General features: G+C 47.8%; 1 protein-coding gene across 6 annotated transcripts in view; it reads left to right on the top strand.

Moving 5' to 3' along the window:
* Ttll11 (tubulin tyrosine ligase like 11) overlaps nt 1-23,515 on the top strand; it is a 234,613-nt gene that overhangs the window by 16,810 nt on the left and 194,288 nt on the right. For 4 of the 6 annotated variants that reach the window (XR_012911832.1, XR_012911833.1, XM_075986022.1 and 1 more), the window contains exon 2: nt 20,501-20,597. The exons of the other annotated variants lie outside the window; for them this stretch is intronic. Coding sequence is in view for 2 of the 4 variants with exons in the window: in XM_075986022.1 (XP_075842137.1) it covers nt 20,501-20,597 (97 nt within the window). In the remaining 2 variants the exon portion in view is untranslated. The remainder of the gene's footprint in view (nt 1-20,500; nt 20,598-23,515) is intronic. 6 annotated transcript variants of the gene reach the window in all.

Raw genomic sequence — 23,515 nt, 5'->3', positions numbered from 1 at the left:
AGCAAAAAGCAAGTTTACAGAAGCAAAAGCGTGGTTATCGGAATGAGGCGGGGGGGGGGGGGGGGGGGCATGAATGGTTTCCTCTCTCAGCATGGATGTCTGGCAACAGTCATCCTGTTCCTATCTTATAGATATCCTGTTTTGCAGTCAACCTGCTTTGTTGATGTCCTATCTTATCGATATCCTGCCTTTCAGTCTTCCTATCTCATAGACATCCTGCTCTCTCAGGCACATGGGATGTTCTTACGAGAGCAGGCTGGCTGCTGATCCGGAGAATTTTTTTTAAGCAAACAGGACGTTCCCCCGGGAGCATGCTAGCTGTGGGTTTTGAGGAGGGGGTCTGTAGGGTCTTTCACCCCGCACATGCAGCTCCTGGATGGTAGGATGAGGCTCACTCGCTCTGTCTCTTCAGTTTTTTTTTTTAATTTGTAAAATGGATGAATGTTGTCAATCAGTGGGGGTGGGCATGAGGTGAAAGCAGTGATGGGGAAAGTGAAAGGCCCTGCCCGCTCTCTTGGCCTCTGTGGCGGGCCACCTTGGCACACTGAGCAGACTAGATTGTAAACAAGGCCTCACAGCTGTGTGCTTTCTGCTTAACCCAACAGTCTACAAACTTTGCAGCTTTCTCAAAGTTTTATTTTTTATTTTTTTTAAATATTTATTTATTTACTTATTATGTATACAATATTCAGTTTGTGTGTATGCCTGCAGGCCAGAAAAGGGCACCAGACCTCATTACAGATGGTTGTGAGCCACCATGTGGTTGCTGGGAATTAAACTCAGGACCTTTGGAAGAGCAGGCAGTGCTCTTAACCACTGAGCCATCTCTCCAGCCCTTCTCAAAGTTTTATAATGTGCCCCCCACATCCCCCCATACCCCCACACACCTCAAAAAGCTGCCCTCCAGGGGTCTTTCTGCTCTGTTCTGGTGTGTCCCATTCCCAGGTCTCCAGTAATTCCACTTGATCTTGTGGCTGCTATGCTGAAGATTTCCTTCTTCAGTCTGGCGCAGAGAATAAAACAATAGGATTGTAGGTTGGACCTAATGATTTAAAAAGATTATGAATGGAAGGAAGGCTTTCAAGGTAGCTTTTGCAAATCTCTGCCCGGAAATCTTTAGAAAGAGAGTAAGAACCCTGTCTGGTGAAGCTGTCCTAAACCTTTATGAAATCCAGGCAGACGCTGTTGGGCTATTTGCATTAAAAACTGAGTTTCCTTCCCCAGCTGGGAATTACCCAGAGGAATAACGCCCAGGCAGAATTCAGCTTGGGCAAGTGGAAAGCGCCCTGGCATGAGGTTGACCAGCAGTCCTTGCTGGCTTGTCACGTGGGGAACTCTGGGTCTTAAGACCGGGAGAGCCCTGGGCAAACAGGGACCAGTTAACTAGCAGTCCTGCCCAGTGCACGTGGCAGCTTGTTCAAGGGAGAGAGGTGACAGAGAAGCGCACATTAGCTTTAGCAAGAGTCCCGTGCCTGTGTGTTATGCTGAGCGTGTGTATGTCTGTGTGCTCATGTGTGGCGCGTGTGTGCATGCGCGTGGGGGGCATGTGTGTATGCGTGCGTGTGTGTATGCGTGTGTGTGCGCATGTGTGCGCACACGTGTGTGCGTGTGTGCACGCGCGTGTATGTGCGTGTGTGGAGCACGTGGGGGGCATGTGTGTATGCGTGCGTGTGTGTATGCGTGTGTGTGCACATGTGTGTGGCGCATGTGTGCGTGCGCGTGGGGGGCATGTGTGTATGCGTGCGTGCATGTGTGTATGCGTGTGTGTGCGCATGTGTGCGCACACGTGTGTGTGCGCGCGCATGTATGTGCGTGTGTGTGGCGCGTGTGTACGTGCACGTGGGGGGCATGTGTGTATGCGTGCGTGCGTGTGTGTACGCGTGTGTGTGCGTGTGTGTGGCGCGTGTGTGCGTGCACGTGGGGGGCATGTGTGTATGCATGATGTGTGCGTGTGTGTATGCGTGTGTGTGCGCATGTGTGCGCACACGTGTGTGCGTGTGTGCGCGCATGTATGTGCGTGTGTGTGGCGCGTGTGTACGTGCACGTGGGGGGCATGTGTGTATGCGTGCGTGCGTGTGTGTACGCGTGTGTGTGCACACGTGTGTGTGCGTGTGTGTGTGCGTGTATGTGCGCGTGTGTGTGTCACGTGTGTGCGTGCACATGGGGGGCATGTGTGTATGCATGCGTGTGTGCGTTTGTGTATGCGTGTGTGTGCGCATGTGTGCGCACACGTGTGTGTGTGTGCGCACGTGTATGTGCGCGTGTGTATGTGCATGTGTGTGTAGCGCGTGTGTGCGGCACGTGGGGGGCATGTGTGTATGCATGCGTGTGTATGCGTGTTTGCACGCGTGTATGTGCGCGCGTATATGTGCGTGTGTGTGTGTGCGCGTGTGTGTGCGTATGTGTGGGCGTAGGTCAGGAGACATTTTGCAGGTGTTGGCGCTCTCCTTTCACCAAGTGGGTCCTGAGGGTGGAACTCGCGTTCTCAGGCTTGGCAGCGCTTTTACCTGTTTAGTCCTCTCCAGCCCATGAAAAGTATGCTTGAGTTTTGTTTTGTTTTTGTTTTCAGTGTGTGTAAGTTGCTTGTGTGTATATTTGTGTGCCACATGAGTGCCTGAGGCTGGATGCCCCAAGACTAGGGTTACATGTGGTTGTGCGCCACCATGTGGTTGCTGGAATTGAACCCCGGTCCACTGAAAGAGCAGTTGGTGCTCTAACCACTGGTCCATCTCTCCAGTCCCAAGAGCACGGTTAAAATTCACGTAATTTTTCTCTACGTGAACAGTGAGAAGTCATAAGTGTGTGACCCATTTCCCAGCAGAATCTTCACTGGTGTGAATGGTTCATGTTTGCAGGAAACATCAGAAGCAGAACTGAGTGCTCAAATGTTGAAAGCAGTTTAGTTTGTAGTGTTTTTGTTAGCATGTATTTTATACAGTGGTTCCGCTGTGGCATTTTCATACATGCATATAAGATGCTTTGGTCATCTTTGCTCCATTGCCCTCTCTTATCCCTCTCCCATTCCTGGTTGTCCCCATCCTCTCCCTAAGTATCCCATCTTCTACTTTCATGTCTCTGTGTGTATGTGAGGGCTGGGGCGTTGTGTGTTCCAGCTCTTCCAACAGCATGGACGGGGATGTTTTCAGGAGCCTGGATGCTTTCCCCGTGGCCACAGCACTGAGGAACATGTCACCCCCTTCACCAACAACCATTCATTAACTGTTTTTAAATCCTTAGGGAGGGGGCTCCTCTCCCAGTTCCATGATTGTGGACCAGTCTTGTGGAGGTCTTGCGCTGTAGTCTCAGCTGCTGTGATATCTGGAACCTTCCCCAGCACTCCACTCCTTATGCAGGCTCTTACATCCTCTCTGCCCCCTCCCCTGTAATGTCCCCTGAGCCCACTGGTTGGGGTTTTGTGTTACATCCCAGCATTTAACCCAGAAGTTCACACATGATAGGTACTAGATCAATGCTCCTTGAATGGATAAGTTAGTTAGGACTGTAGTCTTGGTCTGATTCTTAATCCTCGGATGTTTCTACTGGTCATTATGTGCAGCATGATACATGTTTCCCCTAAGGTGACTTCACGGGCCCAGTTTCCGAGACAGCTCCAGGAACACAGCAGCTCTATGCAATGCTCCCAGCTTTGTCTTACTAGCTCCTTTCACTGACTGAGGTCATGCACACGCACATGCACACACACACACGTGCACGCACACACACACACACACACACACACACACACTTCAACTGCCTTATTATCTGGCCATCAGGGAAATGCCAGCTGTCATTCTGGCTGAGCCGGGCCATCAGTCAGGTTGTCCCAAGTTCATTAAGTGAAGTGGAAGGTGTCGCTTAAATGCTCTGCCCGGTAAGGAGCAGCTCATACAATGGAGCCAGGACAGGCGCTGCTTCTGGCCTCAGCTATTGGCTGAGCTGCACTGTAAAAGGTGAGAAGGTGGGGGCCTGGCCATGTGGTCATCTTCAGGGACGAAGACGCTGCAGACGCTGACACTGATATCCACAGACTGCCCTTCCCATTCTGTCTCACTGTTATACAGAGAATTCCCCTTAAAATCCTCAACAGAAGAGCAGGCTGTGTCTCACCTGGGGGCCAACCCAGTGTTTGCACTGGCCCAGATAGAGCAAAATATTTCCTTTTCCACAGCGACTTTGTTGGCCTATGGGAGATGGACTTGTTTGTTCTTATCGACTAGAGTGACAGGACCTGCCTATGACTGCTGTATTTCACCCTAAGCTTTCTTTAAAAGATGACTTATATGTGCATGAATATGTTACACATACGTATGTATATGCACCATGTGTACACAGTGCCCTCAGAGGCCAGAAGAGGGCATCATATCCCCTAGAACAGGAGTTGCAGGCAGTTGTGAGCCACCATGGGTGCTGTGTGCATTCATCATGGTGGCTTGATCCTGAGTTTATGCATGCTGAGGCTTGCTCGAAAGAGGTGGCTAATATTCTTATGCAGGGTGTGTAGGAGGATCTAAAGTGAGGAGGGGACTTAACTACAGAGCCAAAGTACTATTCTAGTATCTTTCTCACCACTGTGGGGGACAGGTGGCTCATAAATCTCCAGTTCTGTAGACTGATAGGCTCCACAGTTGTTGTTTTTTTGTTTTTTTTTGTTTTTGTTTTTGTTTTTTGTTTTTTTTTTTTTTTGTTTTGTTTTGTTTTTGGTTTTTCGAGACAGGGTTTCTCTGCGGCTTTGGAGCCTGTCCTGGAACTAGCTCTGTAGACCAGGCTGGGATTAAAAGCATGCGCCACCATCGCCTGGCTAGGCTCCACAGTTTAAAGTGATGAATTGAGGCCCAGGGCCTGCCTGGGTGGCCTCTCAGTTCACAGCTGAGGCTGTGACGGGTATACCCTGAACCAGTCACCCCACAGCTGAACGGTTTCAGTTTTCCTCTTTGTTGTGATTTTTCTCCCAAGGACAGTCAAATCCAGGCCACCTGAATGTCTGCTTGCCGTTGGTAGATGCCTAATTCGCGCATCCATGATGGAAAATAGCGTGGTGGGTTCCCCAGAACTGGAAAAAGGCCTGGTGAGAGCTGGCTAAAGTAAAGGAGAGAAGCATAACGTGTAGAGTAAGGTGCCCAGCACCGGATGTGGCCGCTTGGGGTTATCTGCATGTCCACAGGGAGGAACGGACAAATAAAGCCTGGCAGACATGATGGGGTACTTACTATTTGGCGAAAAAATAAGACAGGGGAGGGCATCACAGCCCATCTTCTGCGGCACTGCAGGTGGAACTAAAAACATCTGTACTAAGAGGAGTAACTCGGGCACAGGAAGACTGCCAGATCTCACCACGAACCTAAATAATTCTCACAGCCGAGAGCAGAACAGCAGCGACCTGAAGTGTGGAGGGGGCTGATCAATGGGTTTGCTGCAGTCAGAGCGGCACAGGACTCTGGAGGGTTGCTGGGCAGGCTGGTGACTATAGCTAACAGTAGTGTGCTGGGCATTTCAAAAATCTAACAGAAAGGATTTTGAAAAATTTCACCACTAACAGGAATGTTTTGGGTAAGAGCTATGATTAGCTGACTTTAATATTGTACAGAGAGCACTTGGCTCCCCACTGGTACGTATGACATTGATGTTTTTAATCTCTCAGTTAAAAAGTGGTCCTTTCAGAATGCCTTTCCATGCGGCACTGGGCTGAGAAAATTGTTTGTGCCCAGAAGCTGCCACCTCGGGAGACTCAGGAGGAAAGCCTTGCTTCTACATCGCTGGGCTCTCTCCAATACGGCCCCCACCCGCTCTCCAGGCTCTCCCCTGTGGCTCCTGCTTGCTTTGGCTTCCCCCCTCCCCATCCCTGTGCTCCAGTTCCCTGGAGGATGACTACCCGGCTGTAGGTTATGCACTTCTGAGAGCCATGCCATGCCAGACACAGTCCTGTTCCTGGCATTCCACCGGAAGCCAGGGCCTCTGTCGGCCACTGAAACCAGGGGATGAGGACTGGGGCAGAGATGCAGGGGTGCTGCTCCCACTCTGGAGAGCTGCCAGGGCATGGGCAATTCCCTTCTCCTGGTCCCTCTTCTACATGCCTTCCCCCTTTAGCCACCATCGCTAAATTTTAGTGGATGAAGGAACTGCCATTTTTTTCTCTTGGGCTTGGTTATTTGGGGACTAAAGATTTAGTTGGGCTGGGTCCCGTTCTTATTCTACCCCTTATGGTTTATTACTGGAGACTCAAAGGTTTATCTCTTCGTCTGTTGAGTAGAAATAACATTTCTACCTATTTGATGGTGTCGCCATAAAGGTGAGGGGACATGGCACATGCCAATCACACATTGAACACTACAGCTCAGTACTCAGTAGCCACTGCTTTTAGTATAGGAATTACTGGCATGAGATTCATTCTTCTTAACACGTGACTTGTGACATTGCAGCAGTATCTCTGTGAAGCTAACTTTTGGTCAGGAGGAGGACAGAAATGTATGGGAGGCCTGAGCCCATCCATCTTTATCTAATGAGTCCTCAGCAAACCCTCTCCCCCTAAGGGGAAGCTCTGGGTGCTGCAGGATGAGTCCAAAATATCTTCAGTTATTGGAAAGAGGAGGGAGAGCAGGCCTTTGCAGATCCTGTAAGCTGATGAGCACCTGCCTGTGGGGAGGGGGATGCTGGCCTGCCGAGGTCAAGGGATGCTCCCAGGTCACAGCCCCCCACCTCCGCATGCCCCAACTGCCTCTTCTGTGGAATGGGGAGAGGGCAGCAATTTCTGGCGACAATCTTGGGATGCTCCTCAGGTGTTCAAGTTTTCTTTTCAAAACTGGCCTGAAATTTGCCTAATGGGCTAGGTTGGTTGTCCGGTGGACCAGGCCCTAGGGACCCAGGTCTCACTACAGAGCTGAGATGACAAACTGCACCACTGCGATGGCTTTTGTCCCCTTTGTGTCAGTGTGAGTGTGCGTGAGAGTGAGCACATGTATGCATGTGTGTGTGAGCGTGCATGCATATGTGTGCAAGGGTGTGTGTGTGTGTGCGAGGGCACGTGTGTGTAAGTATGAGTGTGTCTGTGAGTGAGCACACGTATGCATGTGTGTGTGAGCGTGCATGCATATGTGTCCAAGGGTGTGTGTGTGTGCGAGGGCACGTGTGTGTCAGTATGAGTGTGTCTGTGAGTGAGCACACGTATGCATGTGTGCGTTTGTGTGTGAGAGCGTGCATGCATGTGTGTGTAAGGGTGTAAGTGTGTGTGTGTGTGTGCGTGGGCTCATGTGTGTATGTTTGAATACAGGTCGCAGATGCTTTTGGGAGTTAGTTCTTTTCTTCTTTGCTGGGTACCAGGACTCAAACTCTGGTCCTCAGTAGCTGTCCTTTGAGCTGACGAGTTATCCTCATGGGTCCGTGTTTGGGCACACTAACACCGCACTATCTGCCCAGTCCACCTAGACGCCAGAGCAGCTTCCTCCCAGGACCTGCTGTTGGGAGCGTCCTGAGGGGTCAGCTATGACTTCCATGAAGCTGTTTCCTGGCTGGGAGGAGAAGCTTCTGGAATGGAAGCCTCTCCGGCTTTGCCCCCACTTCAGTTAATAAATATATTTCAAGTTCCATTGAGGAAGAAACTCCATAACTTGGGACTTAGCAGTGAAGTGACAATTCACCGTTGTGAGGGGCTCAGGAGCAGAGAGGAAACTTGGTGGTTTCCGGGCTGTAATGAAGCTACTTTAGAGTTTATCAGTGGGACCGGCTCTCTTTAGCGGAGGCAGAGTTACGATGTGACAGACTTAGAGACATTTAGCATGGCGATCTTGCCTGTGTCACCCTTATAAATTGGGAAGTGGAGAAAGAACACAGTACTAAATTGGTATCTAATCTTCCCAGAGCTATTTGCTAAATAAACTGGAATTTTAATTAAAACTGCAAGTTAGGAGGTAAATCACTTTAGAAGTTTGTAGATTTTTTTTCCCTCCTGTCTAGTATAATCACCACGAAGATTCTTCCTGGGCGAGAAAGTTGATAGCAGAGTGGGTATCCAGAGGGAAGGTTGACATCCTGAGAGGTGAAAGGTCAGCTCCCCCTCCGACTGGCATGGTTCCTCCCCACATTTAGACTATTTGGCAGCATTATTGACCTCATTAAAAGACTTGTGACCAGATGTGGGGGCAGAGGGCAGACCTCACCCCAGCTCTGCCAACTGAACGACTAGGAAGGAGCAGATGAAAACAAATAGACTTAATATAACTCCACGGGCTTTAGCATTAACGTGGTGAGCGATGAGTGGTACTCTCGCCTGGATGTCATACTGTGTCTGCAGTAACGCAGGGAGCAGGGACAGAAAGCTTCGTAGATCACGAGAATTGCCACTTTCCAGCAGAAGGTTGTTAATTGCCCATCTTCATGCTGTATTTATTGGCTCTATTAGAGGGTGAGTAATTGCTGTGTTCCCGGGAAACACACTGGAGCTCTGGCACCATTATTAAATTGGAAGGCTCCTCTGAGCACTAGTTAGCCCTGTGAGAGCCTCTCCTTGGGAGTCTCGGCCGCCTGCATCCCGGGGGAGGTGAAACAGGAATGGAGGCTCATGGACGCATGAGGAGGAACTCAGAAGGGTCCCTAAAAGTGCTGACCCGGGGCTGCCCTGTGCCCTAACTCCTCGATTTGTCTTCCCCTCTTCCCCATGCATGCCTGTCTCTTGGCCCAGGCACCACATTGGCTTCCTCCTCTTCTCGCAGCCCTGCCTGGCTTCCTTTTTCTTCTGCCAGTGCTGGTTGGCTTCCTTGCGGAGTCTGCTCCAGTCCATCCTCCTTTCTTGTGCAGTTTCTCCTGTCCCCCAGCTTTCCTATATCTGCAGAGCCAAGTTCAATCCTTGGCCTGGGGGGAATTCTTCAGCCTTGATGTGGGCTTCATGGGGCCCTGTGGGTCTCTCCATGTTTGTCCGCATCAGCCCTGAGCTCCAGACATGCAGGACTCTCCATTATCCACCCAACTTCCCTGACTCCTACAGTCTCACGTCATACCAACCTCACACTCATCTCTGGGTATTTTTTTTCTTCTGTTCTTTGCTGTTGTTTGAGACAAGGCTTCTCTGTGTAACAGCCCTGGCTGTCCTGGAACTCACAGAGACCCTCCTACCTCTGCCTCCCTGAGTGCTGAAGTTTTCTTCACTACAACCAGCAGGATTAATTTGCATATCTGTCATCAGAGGGCTCTGCTTCACAGCTTCTTGGGAGGACTCCTGCTGGGGTGTCTTCTCTTTCTCTGTCTCCAGGCATGGCTGGGAAGGCTCCCTCTCTGCCTTTCTCACCAAGGGACTTTGTTAGTGGCAGAACAGCCAGGAGCCTTGCTCTTCACAGCCTCTACTGGGCTAACGTAGGTCTCCTGTGCACCAGGCTCCTGCATCAGGGACTCTTTTCCCCGAGTGGTTGTTTTCATCTCTGTACACCCCACTCCAGGGATGTTGTATAGCTCATCTTTCTCAGGTGATGAAACCACAGCCCATCAGAGTTGGCAGGGCTGAGGTTTGAAGCCAGGTTCTCAGATGCCAGGCAAGGGGCTTGTCTGCACTGTGAGCTCCCCAGAGGCTGCGCAGTGTGATCTCCCACCCACCCGGAGGTGCTTACGCATCAGCCCCATTCTTACAAGACAAGGGAGTCTAGAGTCTTGCGTGGTCCTCAGCTGTCGGCGGGTGCTTCTCAGTTGTCTGGGAGAACTACAGTGCTGTTGGATGAGATTGAAGTGACAGAGAAGTGGGGTGCGCTGGCCTTCTGCTTCCAGGGTTTGCGTTGATCTGGTCACATTTGACAGCCAGAAATGTGTTCAGGCTCTGATAGTGCTGCGGGCTGATTGGAAATGTCTTGCAAGGGCCATGTGGGTAAAGGGTTGGCTCCCAGCCGTATTGCAGAGTGGTGGAACCCTTAGCAAGTGCGGCTCAGAGGGAGACAGGTCGTTCGGAGTGTGCCCTCAAAGAGGATGTGGAGAGGTACCCTGATCTCTTTTGCTTCCTTGCTAAGAGATGAGTGGATTTGCTTCACCACATGCTCCATCTCCTAAAGAGCTTGTCTCACCTTAGGAGTGTCTGAAACCTCCATGGCTGTGAGGCAAGATAAATGCTGCCCCTTAATGCTCATCACTTTAGGTATTTGCTATGTGATGGGAATGAACTTATGAATTTCTCCCTGAAGGTCAGTGGTGAATGTTTATAGTCTTGTTTCCTGAGGGTTCCTATGCTACATTCTTTTGTTAGGACCTTTATGGTTTCTTTCAAACTGGGTCTTAAGCACTCAAGCTGGAATAGCTATAGGCTAGGAGAGCCGTGGCAGGCGACAGTTGGAATAGCTACAGTCTAGGAGAGCCGTGGCAGGCGACAGTTGGAATAGCTACAGTCTAGGAGAGCCGTGGCAGGCGACAGTTGGAATAGCTACAGTCTAGGAGAGCCGTGGCAGGTGACGGTTGGAATAGCTACAGTCTAGGAGAGCCGTGGCAGGTGACAGTTGGAATAGCTACAGTCTAGGAGAGCCGTGGCAGGCGACAGTTGGAATAGCTACAGTCCAGTTATTTAGTTAATTGCAGTTGGGTTCAGATGTGTGTGTGTGAGAAACCCAAGGAGCAGATGAAACCAAATGGAGAAAACAAGGCCCTTATTGCCGAGAGGCTGGGGTGTGCATGGGGTGCAATGGGCAGCCCCAAAAGCTACAAAAAAGCTGTGGGTGGAAGAAAACAAGGGAGAGACTGAGAGAGGGGAAAAGAAGGGAAGGAGGCAAAGGAAGAGAGCGTGGGACCATGCCCTTCCTAAGGTCTCTGGGATTTGTTCCTTTGGCTTTCTGTCCCAGCTTGTAGTTTGGCTGTTTGTGGAGTCTCAGTAGGTTATAAACCCCAGTGTTGAGCATAAGGCTTTAATAAAGCTCAGTAGCTGAAGACTTTCTGGGTTTGCATCACTAGAATGAGCAACATGCAGGTTACATCACAACCACCCACATGGGAGAGGCAAGTTTGAATTGAGCCCAAGGCGACTAGGTGCCATTCATTGGGTTTCACATAATTCATATCAGACCTAAAAATTGATACCAGGGCTATAACTATATTAAGCACATTTATGACATCTTCTTTGAGATGTCAGCCACACAGCTGCGTGCTCATTTTTGACTCAGGTTAGCTGTCAAGCAGATATCTAGTTTAGTAGAATTAAAAAGCACAACCTTTGGAGAGAGATCAACGTGGCTTCCAGTTTTGGGTTCACAGTTCCACCACTGGGATTATATTTATTTGCAGAATGAGGATAGATATGCAAGAGATCTGCCATAAATAGTAATTCTTACACTCATTATGAGGATGCATTCAATTTTAAAGATTTGTTTATTGTTAATTTATGTGTGTATTTGCCTGTGTGGACAGTGCCTGTGGAGGCTAGAAGAGGGGATTTGATCCCTTGGAGCTGGAGTTAAGGAGTTGTGAGCAACAGTGTGGGTGTGGGAACCAACCTAAGTCCTCTGCGGAAGCGGCACATGCTCTGAGCCTCTGAGCCCTCTCTCCAGCCCCCCCCGCCCCCTGAGCCTCTGAGCCCTCTCTCCAACCCCCCCCCCCCCGCCATGCTCTTAACCTCTGAGCCTCTGAGCCCTCTCTCCAGCCCCCCCCCATGTGCTCTAAAGCGCTGGTCTGGGTGGTTTTTCCTGTCTGTGTCCTGGGCATGTACTCGCCCCTGTCAAAGCATATTTCCACTTTTCTCCGAGTTGTTGAAAAAACCTGTTTGCACAGCAGCTTTATGAAGAAACTCGGTCACAAAGCGCAGAAAATTTAGGAACAGCCATGAAATTTCATCTTTTAATTCCAGGGGGAGGCAGAGTTTGAATATGCCTTTTGGGCCATTAAAAGAAAGACCCTAACATCAAGTCCTTAAGCACAAATATGCTCAAAGGACACTCAATGGCTCCAGCCCTGGTTTTAGCCTGTTTTTAAAGAGTGTTTTCAGTCCTCTGGTCAAGAGGGGAAAGATTTCGGGTCCATCCAGGTGTGTCCCCTGACATGAGAACTTGTTTGTGCCAGAGCTGGTAGTGTAGTGATGTGGGTAGGCTTGTTGCAATACTTCACAGTGGACTGATGCATGACTGCAATGATTAGCTCCAGGTATGGCATGCAGTGGTGGATCAGTTTTATATAATGAACTACTGGAGGCTCTTTGCTTATAAAAGAGGCAAAGCGTATTGAGTGCAGGATGGGGGCTGTCTTTGCAACCAACGTGGCCTGCAGAGAAACAGTCTATGAAAGATGAGAAGGTAGTTTGCTTCAGCACCACTTGGTAGTGGGTATTGGTTCAAACTTCAGGAGTCTGATCCTGGGCAGTTTATTTTAGTCAAGCACAGTACAACTTGCTGAAAACTTTCCTGGTGATAGCAAAACCAATCCCATGTGCACATGACTGCAGCAAAACTCTTTGTAAAGTGCATGTGACATTGTCCATAAACACGGGTTCTATAGATTAGCCACATGTGACACCTTCCACAAGGGTAGGTTCTACAGGTTGACCAAGACAACTGGGCTAATGTTAAGGGTCTGGAGGAGAATTCAGTGTTGTCTCGGCCACACAGTGCAAAGGTTACCAGGCTATTAACCCATCACTCTCAGACTTCTGGGCAGTCCCCCCTCCCTTTGAAGGAATAACCCCATGTGTTTAGCATTCCTGGTTCCCTTGGTGCTTGTCCCACAGTTGGGCTCATCATGGTCCTGGAGTTTTTAGTCCAAGCTTGCACAGACCCCGAGGGTGCACATGCACACAATAGACCCCGAGGGTGCACATGCACACAACATGCACACAACAGCCGCTGTCCAGGAGCTTCAGTCTCAGAGGCAGGACTTCTTACAGGGTGTGCATGGGTGTATGTGCCGTGGACGACAACTTTTCACCTTCCTGTGAGTTCCAAAGATGAACTCAGGTCACCAGGCTTGTGTGGCAAGAGCTTGTCCCCTGAGCCATGTCACCAGCCATGTTAATTTTTTGTTTTGATTTTATGAGACAGCATCTCAATGTGTATCCCTGGCTGCCTGGAACTTGCTATGTAGAGCAGGATGGCCTTGAACTCATGGAGAGCTGCCTGCTTCTGCCTCCTGAGCTCTGAGTTCTGAGATTAGCCAGGCATGGTTCAGAGACCAGGATTTGAACTCTGCCTTTACTAGCCCTGTGACCTGGAGGAAGTTGTTTACCCTTGCAAAGTGCTGTGTCCCCATCTGGAAACAGGGTTCGTGCTGCTGCTGCTGCTGCTGCTTTTCTCGTGAGACTGTCATGAGGGTTGAGACACAGCACACAGTGCTGAGCACACATCACTAAGCCATTAAGAAACATGGTGTAGAAGCTAGAGAGATGGCTCAGCCGTTAAAAGCACTGACTGCTCTTCCAGAGGTCCTGGGTTCAAGTCCCACGCGGCAGCTCACAACTGTCTGTAATTCCAAGATCTGACTCCCTCATACAGATATACATGCAGGCAAAACAGCAAAGCACATAAACTTAAAAAACTAAAGTGTTCAAAATAAAAGAGAGAAGCATGGTGTAAACGCAAACTCACAGTGATGGTGTGCTTTTGAGTGTGTGGTGCTCTTGGTGAGCCATGTGTTCACGGACAGGCTTGGTGGTTTCTGTGGTCTCACCGTTAGCGTGCCCAGCCTCACTGTCGTGAAAACCCGCGGTACTCTACGACTCACCTCTCCCTCTCCAGCAACGGCGGACTTCCACTGATGGCTCTATCATTGCTGTTGTTTTGCCTTTCCCAGAATGTCTTATGGTGGGAGTGATGCATTGTGGAGCCATTTCAGATTGGCTTCTTTTGTTTAACAGTGTGCACAATGGTTCCTCTACATTTTGTCCTGACTAGAAAGCTGAGGGCCCTTTATCACCAAGGTCTTGTCTCCTGTCTATACCACAGTATGTCACTCACCTGCTGCAGCAGCTGGAGCTGGTGATAAACACTTGTGTTCAGGATCTTGTGTGGACATAGTTTCAATTCCCTTGAGTAAACCCCGAGAAGTGTAATCACCAGATTATGGGATAAGTCTATTTTGTCTCCTAAGTCACTGCCCACCTGTCTTCTAAAGGAGTCTGTGCTATTTCACATTCCTCCAGAAAAGAATGTGTCCTCACTCCTCACACTCTTCACAACATTTGGCATTGTGTTTCCTGTTTTGACCAGTTCATCTGGTATCTATGTGGTTGTATTTTGTTTTATAACCATGGAGCTTTGTTTCAGCTTTGACATCAGGAGTGTGAGGTCTCCCACTGTGTTTATCCTTTGACCAACCAGAGATTCTTGTAATTCCATTGAGTTAGAAGATCATCTTTTCTATTTCTTGCCAAAACCAAGTCATGGCTGTTTTGTTAGAGACCATGAATCTATAGCTCATTTTAGATAGTATTGACATCTTTTTTATTATTATTGCTTTATAAATAATACCAATCAAAATTTCCACTTCCTCCCCTTCTCCTACTTTCCCCTAGCTCCCCCACTCACCCTCCCCACTCCCCCTCCAGTCCTAAGAGAGTGTAGGGTACCCTGCCCTGTGGGAAGTCCAAGACCCTCCCCACTCCATCCAGGCCTAGGAAGGTGTGCATCCAAATAGACTAGGGTCCCAAAAAGCCAGTACATGCGGTAGAGACAAATCCCAGTGCCATTATCATTGGCTTCTCAGTCAGCCCCCATTGTCAGCCACAATCAAAGGGTCCAGTTTGATCCCATCCTTATTCAGTCCCAGTCCAGCGGGCTTTGGTGAGCTCCCATTGGCTCAGGCACACTGTCTCAGTCGGTGGTCCCTTGTGGTCTTGACTTCCTTTCTTATATTCTCCGTCCTTCTGCTCTTCAACTGGACCTTGGGAGCTCAGTCCAGTGCTCCAATGTGGGTCCCTGTCTCTATCTCCATCTGTCGCTGGACAAAGGTTCTATGGTGATATTCAAGACAGTCATCAGTTTGACTACGGGACAAGACCAGTTCGGGCACCCTCTCCTCTACTACCCAGGATCATCCCCATGGACTCTTGGGAACCCCTCCAGAGCCAAGCCTCTTGCCAACCCCAAAATGTCTCCCTCAATCTCATCCCATGCTCCCATATCCGTCCTTCCTCCATCTCAACCATCCCACTCCCCCAGGCTCTTCCCAACCCTCCCTTTCTCCCTTCTCTTTCCCCCTCTCCCCACCCCCATGCTCCCAACTTTTGCCTAGCGATCTTGTCTGCTTCCAAATTCCAGGTAGATCTATATATGTTTTTCTTTGGGTTCACCTTCTTAATTAGCTTCTCTAGGATCACCAACTATAGGCTCAATGTCCTTTGTTTATGGCTAGAATCCACTAATGAGTGAGTACATACCATATTCATATTTTTGGGTCTGGGTTATCTCACTCAGGATAGTGTTTTCTGTTTCCATCCATGTGCATGCAAAATTCAAGATGTCATTTTTTTTTAACCGCTGAGTAGTACTCTAATGTGTAGATATGCCACACTTTCTTTATCCATTCTTCCATTCAGGGGCATCTAGGTTGTTTCCAGGTTCTGGCTATTATAAATAATGCTGCTGCTTTTATTATATTTAGATATGATATCATAAAGGGGTGTTGAATTTTGTCAAATGCTTTTTCGGCATCTAATGAAATGATCATATGGTTTTTTTCTTTCAGTTTATTTATATGATGGATTACATTGCTAGATTTTTGTATGTTGAACCAGCCCTGCATCTCTGGGATGAAGCCTACTTGATCAAAATGGATAATTTTTTGATATGTTCTTGGATTCAGTTTGCCAGTATTTTATTGAGAATTTTTGCATCGATGTTCATGAGTGAAATTGGTCTATAATTCTCTTTCTTGGTTGAGTCTTTGTGTGGTTTTGGTATCAGGGTAACTGTAGCTTCATAAATAGAGTTTGGCAATGACCCTTCTGTTTCTATTATGTGGAACACATTGAGGAGTATAGGTATTAGCTCTTCTTGGAAGATCTGGTAGAATTCTGCACTAAAACCATCTGGCCCTGGGCTTTTTTTTTTTTTTTTTGGTTGGGAGGTTTTTGATGACAGCTTCTATTTCCTCGCTACTTAGAGGTCTATTTAAATTGTTCATCTGGTCTTGGTTTAATTTTGGTATATGGTATTTATTTTTAAAAATGTCCATTTCTTTTACATTTTCCAATTTTGTGATGTACAGCCTTTTGTAGTAAGACCTAATGATTTTTTGAATTTCCTCAGTGTTGTTATGTTCCCCTTTTCATTTCTGATCTTGTTAATCTGAGTGTTCTCTCTCTTCCTTTTGATTAGTTTGGATAGGGGTTTGTCAATCTTGTTGATTTTCTCAAAGAACCAGCTCTTTGTTTCATGGATTCTTTGGATTGTTTTCTGTGTTTGTATTTTGTAACACCTGCGTCACTCTCTCGGTACAGTTCACACTGCGAGCCAGGCAAGGGTGTGGAGATCAAAAAAGCACACAAGAGACCTGGGTCATTCGAAAGGAGATCAGCAGAATACCATTTATTCAAATTTAGGGAAAATCTTAAACACCTAGCTGCTGCACAATGGAATACCCCTCAGGCAGGTGAGAAATTACCATGCCCAAGGTGGAGTCAACAATGCCCTATAGCTAATCACCAGATGGCAGAGGGAACACAGGAACAAACAGGATGTTTTAGCTGACTGGCCAGAAACTGTCTCTTAGTGTCTGCAGCACATTGACCCAAGACCTTCTGGCTTTCATGGTTTCCATTGAGAAGTCAGGTGTAATTCTTATAGGTTTACCTTTATATGTTACTTGGACCTTTTTACTTTGCAGCTCTTAATATTCTTTCTTTATTTTGTATGTTTTGTGTTTTGATTATTATATGGCGAGGGGATTTTTTTTGATCCAGTCTATTTGGTGTTCTGCAAACTTCTTGTACCTTCATAGGAATATCCTTCTTTAGGTTGGAAAAGTTTTCTTCTATAATTTTGTTGAATATATTTTCTGGGCCTTTGAGCTGGAGTTCTTCTCCTTCTTCTACCCCTATTATTCTTAGGTTTGGTCTTTTCATGGTGTCCCAGATTTCTTGGATGTTTTGTGTTAAGAATTTGTTGGATTAGCTGTTTTCTTTGATCAATGAGTCTATTTCCTCTATAGTATCTTCATCACCTGAGATTCTTTCTTCTATCTCTTGTATTCTGTTCATTATGCTTGTCTCTGTAGTTCCTGTTTATTCACCCAGATTTTCCATATCCAGCCATCCCTTGGTTTGTGTTTTCTTTATTACCTCCATTTCTGTTTGCAAGTCTTGAAATGTTTCCATTACCTGTTTGATTGCTTTTTATTGGTTTTCTTGGGTATCTTTGAGGGATTTATTAATATCTTCTAGCTTTTTGCTTGTGTTCTCTTCCATTTTTTCAAGGGAGTTTTTCATTTCCTGTTTAAATGTCTCCATCATTTTCATAAAGTTACATTTAAAGTCGATTTATTCTACTTATTCTGGGTTAGGATGTTCAAGTCTTCCTGTTGTGTGTTCACTGGATTCTGGTGTTACCATGTTGCTTTTCAGGATGTTGGAGAAATTCTTGCATTGAAACCTGCCCATCTCTTCCTTCAAATGAGGCCAACAGAGTCTTGGCACCTTGGTCCAATCTTTGTTGTGGCTGACTGTGTACTTTGGAGTTTTTCTTGGTCTACCTTCTCTTAGGTCCCCTCACATGGTAGCAGGCTGCGTTAATCCCCTCTGCCCCTGGAAGCAGGCTGTGTTGGGGGATCCAAGGACCTCGCAGATGGGCTTCGGGGACAGGGTGGAATGGGGTAAAGAATGCCAGCAGCATGGAACTCACCCTGCTGGTTGGCCAGAAAAGCTTAGGGAATTGGAGGGGGCCTGGATTCAGTCCCCTGGGCACTTACCTCTCCAGATCCCCTCAGCACGGGAGCAGGGTCTCTTTCAGGATTCTAAGGACCTCACAGACCAAAAGGCAGGCTTGGGGGGCAGGGTGGGATGGTAGAAAGAAGCCCCAGTGGCAGAAATACTCTCCAGACCCCTCTGCCCTGAAGCAGGCTGTGTTGGGGGATCCAAGGACCTTACAGATGCAAAGGCGGGCTTCAAGTATTGACATCTTAAATAATGTTGTTTCCAATCTGTGAAATGGAATTTCTTTTCCTTTATTTGAACTGTCATTAATTTCCTTGAAGAACATTTTGTAGTTTTCTCTGTACAAGGCATTTACTCCCTTCTCACATTAACTCTGAAGTATTTTGTTTTTTCCGTGTTAGAGCATGGGTCTCTTGATTTTCTGTAAGCTTGTTAAGTAATCTGTAAATTTTCATGCAATCGCGAGGGCTTCCTACATATAGGATCCTATACTGTAAGCTTGTTGTGTAATCTGTCAGTTTTTCATGCAATTGCAAGGGCTTCCTGCATATAGGATCCTGTTTTGCAGAGGCCATTTCCCTCTCCATTGCTAGTGAGAGTGTCCGTAATTTCTTTTGCCTGCTGCTCTAATGTTGTTAGCCCTCTGTTGAACAGAAGTGAAATCAGGTTGTTTCCAGGTTCTGGCTATGACAAACTCTTCTGAGTAAATTGGGAGCATGGAGATCTTGGGGGAGGGCTGAAGGGAGAAGGGGAGAGGCAGGGAGAGGAGCAGAGAAAAATGTAGAGCTCAATAAAAATCAATAAAAAAATAAAAAGGAAGTGAAACCAGATGCCCTTGTCTTGTTCTCAATCTTAGAAGCTAAGACTTCAGCTTTCTGCTGTTGAATACGTTCAAGCTCTGAGGAGGGGTTTGGAAATTGTCCTGTTCTTTGTTCCTAGCTATGGAGAACCTGGAGCATGAGGATTACTGGAAAAATGTAGGTTTTTTTTTAACTTAAAGAACTAAAAGTATTTGTTTTTATTCTTTTCTTTGTTTGTGCTTTGTTTATTTGCTTTTTTTCATAAGACCAGGTCTTACTTTGTATCCCAGGTTGGCCTCAAGTTCATGACAGCCCTCCCACCTTAGCCACTCCGCCTCGTTGTGAATTGGAGGCCGATGGCATGGTTGTGACGTATCATCAGGCAGAGCACTAGCAAGGAGCCGGTGCTGGTCACTAATGATGGCAGTAAAGTCACTCCAATTACAGTCCAGTTGCTTGTACAGTTTGCATTTTAGAGCCCCCATCAGGTTGTCTTTGCCTTTCTAGATTAGACTTAGCAGCTGGAAAGAGGCAGCATATGTCCCAACTCTTAATATTTACGGCTGCTGATTACTTGCTACCCATTGGAAGCAAAGAAAATGAACAAAAAGCTATGAATTGTGCATACAAGTTGTTCACGCCTGCACTTGTAATAGCACATGCCTCACTGTGGCCCAACGTGGAAGCCACGTAGCTGACGTAAAGGGCTGGAGGCTGCTGGCCTCGGTTTTCACTTGGGATGGCTGGAAGCATCCTTACCGCCATTTCATTAGTCAGGCCATGTGAGTCCATCAGGATGGAGCCCTCAACTCACAGCAGATAGAAATTCTGATGAAGCGTAGTCTCAAAATGGGAACATCAAATGGTTTTATTTAAGTATGACCATCTCTCTTTGTTTGGACTTTTAGCAAGCAAGTTCTAAGTGTGAGCTAGCCAGTCTTCACACTTTGTTAACAAGGTCACCCAAGTCACATTTTAAAGAACTGCTTTCATAGAGGCAGAATTTGCTAGTGGCATTAAGGTGGCGGAATGTGGCAGAAAGACAGACCTTTTGGTCTGTGAGGGGGTTTCTACTGAAAACAAGTGCATCCCTAGAGCGTGTATGAAAGAGAAACCTAGAACAACCCAGGACTGTGTTGTAGGATCCAAGGGCAGGAGGACAACAGGCCCGACGATCCAGGGTCTTTGTCTCCCTGTTTCTCTCGCCGCTGGCCCTGCTCTCAGCAGACGGGCTGCCCCTCCCGCACTCGGTCATCTGTCTTTTCATTGCTCTGGCGCCAGGGGCCAGCCGAGGTTGCCTGGAATCGCTGACTTCCAAATCCCTGGAAGGCAGACACTCATGAGGTCGTTCTGAGTCGGGTGACCATGCCCTGGCTCATTCATTTATGAATTCAAAACATGTGCAGTAAGGCCCAGGGATTGTCTCAGCAGTCAAGGATGCTACTTGTGGTGTGGGGAGTTGTGTGTGAGACACGTGGGAAAGGAGAGACTGCCTGCTTTGTGGGGCCCGGTTGAGGGCTACCAGTTTCAGAGAAAGGGAAGGAAGTATGGACTTAGGATTTGGGTTGTTTTGTCCTAGGTTTAAACCTGGACACACCAACTCTGCATGAACAGGGCATATTAAATGACTGCTTTTTGGCCTTAAGTTTTTAATCAGTGAAATGGGAACAATCCTTTAGAAGGCAGTCATGAGGCTTGTTAAAGCAAACAGTCCTCGCCAGACAACAGTCTCTCCACCACTGAGCCACGCGGCCCGTGGGAGCCATTTCCTTACTTGCCTTGGAGATTAAACTGTGGGATGTTTACCTGGCGTCAGGCATTTGTAAACTCTGAGCCCCAGTGTGGCTGCTGTGCTCTTATTCTCACTACGAATCACATTCCCCTCTTTTTCCAGTTCCCATTTGGCCGGCGCTTGCCTTGTGACATCTACTGGCATGGAGTTTCATTTCGCGACAGTGACATACTCTCCGGTCAAGTGAACAAATTTCCAGGTATCTGCTCTTATTGTTGGTCTTTAGAAGTAGCTCTAGGTCCAGAATACAGTCTTCCTCCACAAGAACACGACAATGTTTTCAGATCACGAGGACTCTTAATTGAGAATGTCTGCCCATGCTCTGCCTGGCTGCTGTTGCTATGGAGAAGAAGTCCCCAGGGAATCATGACAACTAACACACCTGAGGCTTGGAAGATGTAGACTGGCCGTCCCAGGTTAAAGACCTGCTTTCTGTGGGTCAGGTGCTTGCTGTGCACGCGTGAGGACTGGAGTTCAGATGCCCACCTGTACCCCGCTTCCTGGGGCAGAGACAAAGGATGCATAGGGAAAGCAGCTAGCCAGGCTAATAGAATGGGCACGCTCCAGGTTCAGTGACCGAAGTGAACTGAGGTGGGGAGTGATGTGGAAGAAGGTACCAGATATTAACCTCTGGCCCTCCGCACACATGTCCACCAGCACACACATGCATACCACACACATAGGTAAACATGCACAAAACGAACGAACGTGGTTTGAACTTGTTGAGTTAGAGATACAGCACAGGAGTCCAGTGATGGGGCTACAGAGTCTACAGGAAGAAGTACAGCCTTCCTCGAGCGGGGAGCCAGGTCAGACATGACAGTTGAAGGTAGCATTAGAGTGAGCTCTCCTAGTCCCCACTCTAAGTGCCATAGGCTGTGGGCAGCCTCTAGACTTACCCTGCGGCCAGGACATGGTGGCAGGAAATGGTTAAGATCACCTCCGTGTGTGGGGCCCAGCCTCCGTGTGTGGGGCCCAGCCTCCGTGTCTACTTCTTTTCTGTCTCTCAAACCCTTACCTCCATCTCCTCTATAATCACTATTCCTGACAGCGTGTGATGACAGAGGTGAGGGTTAGCGGGGCTACTCTGGGAGGAGGGAGTGTTTTGTTGAGCTTCCAGATACAGGCCTCACATTATTTTTGTTACTGCATTGTATTGTAAATATTATATCCTATTATAATATAATAAATAATTTTAAAGGACAAAAAAATCACCCAAGTTCCATCCCTTGTTTATATTTTTCTCTCAAAGTCTGATTTATTTTTTATTTTATGTACACGAGCCTTTTGCCTGTATGTATGTGTGTATATATGTAAAATGTGCATGCAGTGCCTGTGAAGGCCAGAAGAGGGCATCAGATCTCTGGAGCTGGAAGAGCAGCTAGTGCTCTTCACCCTGAGTTGTCTCTCCAGCCAGAATTTCTCAGGCTTTAGCTTTGGTCACTGTTTGTATAGTGCAGCCTCAGCGCAGCTGCCATAGCAGACTGGCTTCTGCTAGTGTCTTGTCTTTTGAACTTGTATTGAAGGGAGAACCAGTTTGTCCTTTTTTTAGTATCCTGTCCCATATCTTCAAGAAAAGGCCTCTCAGCTAGCCCGATATGGTGGCTCATGCTTGTAATCTCAGCACTGGGAGACTGAGACAGAAAGATAGCCATTCACTGGAGCTCAGTCCAGGCAACACATCGAGCTGCAGGCTAGCCTAAGACATGGAATGAGACCCTCTCTCAAGACCGAAACAAACAACAAAAACACCCCTTCTCAGAAAACCCAACATCCATATACATATTTACACACTGGCTAGTTTTGTCACTCTCATGGGGGTTTAACTCAGACATTCAAGGCCGCTAACATAGGCAGTACTTGGTTCACTGGGAAGGAGACAGGGTAGGAAGCACAACATGGCTGCCAGTCAGTATGGAGCATTTATCTTTAGTAAAGTATTTGCAAAAGTCCCAGGGACTTGTTTCTGGCCCATATCTGTCCTGGCTTCCATGGCCACAGGAGCCAGCATCTCTATGCATCCGAGGACCCTGCAAGGCTCATATCCAGGCACCAGGGTCGCCACTCCTGCCTGTTGCCTGCTGGCATGCAGCTTACCAGTCTGAGTTTGTGTTAACTGTGTGCCCTGCCCTTCGCCAACACAGCAGATATCCCACCTTTATCGGTTTTGAGGGGAACGGAGCTGGAAGTTATCCCAAGGTCGAATTTGTTCTCAGAGAGGAGAAAGGGTTTTGTGAGAGCGAGAGAGCCTTGCATCCAGGGTCTGTGCACACCGCTCTAATGGGCTTGCTACTGGGTTTATTTTTTCTGTCTTGCTGCTCACAAAAAGACTACTTTTTTTTTAAAGCGGGGGGGGGGGACTTCTTGAGGTCATGGAGGAAACAATTTGCATGTTTGCACGCAAACAACACTGCACAGGCAGAGTTCTGTCACACGACTCACAGTCACCTGTAAGCCTGCTGCTGCCTTTCCTTTCCACTCCGTCTCCCCTGACGGCTGCAAGTGAGAGAGTAGCTAAGGGCCAACATCAGCAAAGGACTAGCTTTATACAAGAACGTTTGTTCCAAAGAGAGGAGCGTGCTCCATCATATATCCACACTGCCCACGAGGGGAACACGCAGCAGTTGTCTGGGCGGACACAGCAGCCTTGGGAACCTGCCAGCAGGGAGTGGCTCCACACCCTCCACCTTGACAACAGCCAGCCAAGGCCGTGGGCAACTCCAGCCAGAGCTGATGGACTTCTGGCTCACGGCATGTCTGGGCTTTTCTCCTGACTCACACATATCCCATTATTCTAAAAGCACACTTCCCACACAGGTGTATCTCTAGTTCTGGTGGACGCTCCGGGAGAGAATATGCCAGAAATCCAACATAAACCTGCATCTTCCACTCCTAGTGGAATTTATCTGTCTGTGTCACTGCATTTCATGTTATTTGCTTTTCTATGGGTAATTTTCTTAGTTCAAAATGCATTTATATCATAGATAATGTATTAATATTTTTGTTTAAACATTTAGATAGGTCTTTGCTTTGGTTTTTTTGTTGTTGAAACAAAATCAGGGCTCTCCGTGTAGCCCTGGATGGCCTCAGTCTGGCTGGCCTCAAACTTGCTGTGAT

This window comes from Microtus pennsylvanicus, chromosome 9, assembly GCF_037038515.1.
Source record: "Microtus pennsylvanicus isolate mMicPen1 chromosome 9, mMicPen1.hap1, whole genome shotgun sequence".
In the NCBI taxonomy this organism is placed as follows: Eukaryota; Metazoa; Chordata; class Mammalia; order Rodentia; family Cricetidae; genus Microtus; species Microtus pennsylvanicus.
Note: the sequence above shows the minus strand (reverse complement) of the source record. Positions and strands in the feature narration are given on the sequence as shown.